The 4,785-nt window shown below is 50.3% G+C and overlaps 1 protein-coding gene across 2 annotated transcripts in view; it reads left to right on the forward strand.

Annotated features, from left to right (window-relative positions):
- Nucleotides 1–4,172, forward strand: part of SLC25A19 (solute carrier family 25 member 19) — a 14,737-nt gene extending 10,565 nt beyond the window's left edge. For both annotated transcript variants that reach the window (XM_023729245.1, XM_023729246.1), the window contains 3 exons: nt 413–596; nt 1,655–1,785; nt 3,502–4,172. In XM_023729245.1, the coding sequence (XP_023585013.1) occupies nt 413–596; nt 1,655–1,785; nt 3,502–3,684 (498 nt within the window). In that variant the 3' untranslated portion in view covers nt 3,685–4,172. The remainder of the gene's footprint in view (nt 1–412; nt 597–1,654; nt 1,786–3,501) is intronic.
- The last annotated feature ends 613 nt before the right edge of the window (nt 4,173–4,785 follow it).

Here is a 4,785-nt window from a genome sequence, read left to right on the forward strand (position 1 = left end):
GCGCTGTGTGTTTCTTCCGCAAGCACTGTGCCCACTCTTCTGCATCTTGCTTTTTCCGTTTAATTACATATTTTGGGGATTACTGTGTATCAGTGATATAGATTACACCGTCCTGTTTTAACAGCCACACTATGTTCTTTTAAGTGGGCATACCGTGATTTATGTAACCAGTCACCCCCACATAAGCAGTGCATCCAAAGTGGCCATCTTTGGACACATACTTCTATGCATACATGTGGGTATATCTGTCATGTAAATCCCACCCTTTGAACTTCCATCCAGCATTTTCTTTGACTGCCTTATTGGGAGGAGAAGTAATGTTCCCGTTAGCTGGCTTTTAGACACGTAGTGGGCCTGGTCTGGGCTCAGACCCTGCGCCATGCTCGCTCAAGTCGTGTGTGTGCCTGTCCAGGTCTATAAAACCCTCCGTGACGCCGTGGTGACCATGTACAGGACTGAAGGCCCCTTAGTCTTCTACAAGGGCTTGAGCCCCACCTTGATTGCCATCTTCCCCTACGCCGGCTTCCAGTTCTCCTTTTACAGCTCCTTGAAGCAAGCATATGAGTGGGCCATGCCAGCCGAAGGAAAGACAAATGGTGAGGCAGCCCCGGATGAAAGGGACTCTGTAGCCACACACCCCCGCCCCCACCCCCAAGCCCTGACATCGCCTCTGAATCATGTAGGAGATCAATTTTCCTCTCAGGAGGTAAGACACCACTGTTCCCTGTATCTGGGTCTGTAATGCGGCCAGATGAACAAACCAATCCCGCAGCTTGCCAATGCCTTGGTTTCCCAGCCCTAGCCACACCCCTCACTGGCATCTCCAGCATTTATTTCCAGCCATTGGTCATGGTTTTAATTTTTGTCAGGGGGCCAACTTGCAAAATGCTTGTTTTTATTTTATTTTATTTTATTTTTTCCTTTGGGCGGATGGGGAGGGGGCTGGGCATCCTGTTCCTCGCCAGCCTTGAGCTGGAGTCCCTAATTGCCTCCAACAAGGGAGATCGCTGTGAAAAGGCTCCACCCTTCCTGCCACCAGCAGTCCCGTCTGCAGCCCATCATCATTTTTGTGTGTGTCTGGCTCTCTTTGCAGTGGTTAAGCACTCAGCTGCTAACCGAGAGGCTGGTGGTTCAAACCCACCAGCTGCTCCACGGAGAAAGATGTGGCAGTCTGCCTCTGTAAAGATTATAGCCTTGGAAACCCTACGGGGCAGTTCTACTCTGTTCTGTAGGGTCGCTATCAGTCAGAACTGGCTCGACGGCACACCACAAGTCCCTCTGCAAGGCTATGGGCAGAGCTTCTAGAGGAGCCCTGGTGGCACAGTGGTTAAAGTGCTGCTAGCCGAAAGGTCGGTGGTTTGAACCCACCAGCTGCTCCACAGGAGAAAGATGTGGCAGTCTGTTTCTGGAAAGATTTACAGCCTTGGAAACCCTATGGGGCAGCTCTACTCTGTCCTGTAGGGTCACTATGAGTCAGAATCAACTCAGCAGCAACAGATCCGGTTCTCTTCTAGATGAAATTCCTCTTTGAGATCAAAGGATGCTTGGGAGGTTTTGTTTTGTGCTGGAGAGTTAGACCTGATGGCCTCTTGTCTGTCAGGGACAAATTTTCCATTCTAACATTTCTGCCCCCAACCCCACTTCTTTGGTTCAGGGAACCTCAAAAACCTGCTTTGCGGCAGTGGAGCCGGAGTCATCAGCAAGACCCTTACGTACCCTCTGGACCTCTTCAAGAAACGGCTGCAGGTTGGAGGGTTTGAGCAGGCCCGAGTTACGTTTGGCCAGGTGAGCCGGGCCCTGCAGACAGCTCTGATCGTTGTTTCCCATAGGGCACATGAAGGAGCTGAGCGTCAGCTCCTGCTCAGTCGGGCAGCATTAACCACCGCAGCCTGTCCCTGGGGGCCCCCAAGCACATGGGAAAGCCTCATGCAGCCCTGTGTTCATTAGATGCTGTGGAAAGAGCCGGGGGAAGGAGGTTCCCAGTCTCTGCTCTTAAAAAGCATCCAGCCCCATTTGGGTCATAGAATATGTAGAATATACTCACATTACAAAGATCCCCAAAATACCAAAGAACATGGAGAAAAAGACCCAATAGCCGTGCATGGAGTTCTTCGCTGCGTGTTACACATGTTCCTGGGAAGGGGTAAATTAATTACATTTGAGCATTTGTATTTTAAATGTACTAGAAAGGTTTGCCATTCAGAGAAACCCCATGGTAGGTAGTTTTGTACTGTTACTATGTGCTCCCCAGTCCGTTCAGATTTTCACAAACTGGATTTACATCTGCTCCTCTCGGGGCCCCAATTTTATAAAAGGCCACAGTGGTATCTGTAGCAGTGGGGAGGATGCAGGGCGGGCAGGGAAGGGGCTTTCCCCTTGGAACCTGAGATACAGGGTGGAGGCATGAAAGCACACACCTGCACACCTGCCACGTGCCGTAAGAGGACAGCGTGGGACTAATGGGAGGCAGCGGAGGGACAGAGCGCGCCTGACCTGGAGAGGAGAAAGAACTGGGTTTATAGTTGTAAATACTTTTTACAAGTAATGCATTTTCTTTGTAGAAAGATTTACAAAATTCATATAGACAAAAAGAAAGACCAGCATCACCTGTAACCCCACTACTACTCAGAGATCGTCACACAGAACCTTTTGGTGTAGTTTTATGCATAAACGTGTGTACATTTTTTAACAAAAATGGGATTGTACTATAGACGAGGTTTTGTAAGCTCCCTTTTCTGTTCACGACTTTGTCCTGAAGGCGACAGTTTGAATTCAGCCGGGGGAGACTATGGGAGCCAGGACCGAGGAGGGAGGCCTTGCTCCAGAGGGAGACCAGTGTGATCCGGTTTGGCCGGGGGTGGGAGGCTCACGTGGGAGATAAGGTCAGCAGGTCGAGGCCAGACGCTGAAACATTTTGAACGCCAGGCTGTGGCGCCTGGACTTGGTTCTTAATGATGTTGCCGTCCTTTTCGCTGGAAGTTACTGGATTTGGAGGGGAGCAAGGCATCAGCGGGCTTTGCCTGGGGGCTTTGAGTCTGGCACACCGTGTGTTCCACTAGAGAAGATGAGGCTGGAGGCAGGGAGGCCAGGCTGGAGGTTGGGGCACTGGTCAGGACAGGGTAACGGCGGCCAGATTCAGCTCTGCTGCCCATGTGGGGCAGGGTGGGATGGGGCCCAGAGTCACAGACCCTCTGGGAAGAGGATCTGGAGCTGTCAGCAGGGTCCTAGGTGCCAACAGTTAAGGACAGTCAACCTGGGCCTCCATGGGAAGGAGCTCTGTCCAGCTGCTGATTTCCAGGCACTATCTCTGTTAAGTCTAACAGACCCACTTGGAAGAGAAAGAATCAGGCAAACTTATTCTCCCTCTGCTTATTTTTGCATTCCTCCATCCAGCAAATATTTATTGAGAGCTAGTGCTGTGTTGCCAAAGAAATAGAGCTGGCCAGGTCCTATTTTAATCACTTCCTCCTTCCTCAACCAGAGTAACCTTTCTCTCCCCAGGTGCGAAGCTACAGAGGCCTTGTGGATTGCGCCAAGCAAGTTCTGCAAGAGGAAGGGTCCCAGGGCTTCTTCAAGGGCCTGTCACCCAGCCTGTTGAAGGCGGCCCTCTCCACAGGCCTTGTGTTCTTCTGGTACGAGTTGTTCTGTAACTTATTCCACCACATTAAGAAGGCAGACAGCTAGCTGTGAGGGGACCGAGGGCAGCCTGGAAGTCTCTGACTGGAGCAACCTCCTGCAAGAAGACTGCATCTCTAATGTCATGTTGCACTGAGAGGTGCTGCCTGGTCCGTCCCTCCCAGCTAGCTGTCCTAGGATGAGAGCCATCAGAGCAGGCCGCAGCCTTAATCCCCTCCCTGCTTGGACCCCACGAGTAGGGCAAGGGCTTCCCTGTGAGGAAATGCAGGAAGAACACAGGACTTGGTCTGCGGGGCCCCAACACTGCAAGCAAGTCAGAGAAGGAGCTTGAAGCTGTATTTATCAGTCCAGCCCACCCCGAAGGAAGCAGATGCCACACTTCTTAGCCCCGTCTGCCAGGAGGACTCTCCTGGGCTGGACGGGCCACGGCTTGAGCAGAGGGCTGGAGTCAGGCTCTTTGTAGGAGTCTGGTCCCCACCCTTGGGCTATGATTCATCCCAGCTTATTTAAAAAACATTAAAGCTAAAAGTACATTCCTTATCTTTGTTGTTGTTAAATTCATCCAGTGTACAACACAAAGAAACACTGCCTGGTCCGGCGCCATCCTCACAATCCTTGCTATGTCTGACCCCATTGTTGGCAACCACTGTGTCAGTCCATCTCGTTGAGGATCTTCCACTTTTTCACTGACCCTTTACTTTACCAAGCATGATGTCCTTCTCCAGGGACTGGTCCCTCCTGATAACATGTCCAAAGTATGTGAGACGAAGTCTCGCCATCCTCACTTCTGAGGAGCACTCTGAATGTACTTCTTCCAAGACAGATTTGTTCATCCTTCTGGCAGTCCATGGTATATTCAATATTCTTCGCCAACACCATAATTCCAAGGCATCAATTCTTTTTCGGTCTTCCTCATTCATTGTCCAACTTTCTCAAGCATATGAGGCAATTGAAAATACCATGGCTTGGGTCAGGCACACCTTAGTCCTTAAAGTGACATCTTTGTTTTTTAACACTTTAAAGAGGTCTTTCGCAGCAGATTTGCCCAATGTGATAAGTCATTTGATTTCTTGACTGCTGCTTCCATGGGTGTTGATTGTGGATCCAAGTAAAATGAAATCCTTGCCAACTTCAATCTTTTCTCCATTT

Source organism: Trichechus manatus, unplaced genomic scaffold (assembly GCF_000243295.1).
Source record: "Trichechus manatus latirostris isolate Lorelei unplaced genomic scaffold, TriManLat1.0 scaffold00028, whole genome shotgun sequence".
NCBI lineage: Eukaryota > Metazoa > Chordata > Mammalia > Sirenia > Trichechidae > Trichechus > Trichechus manatus.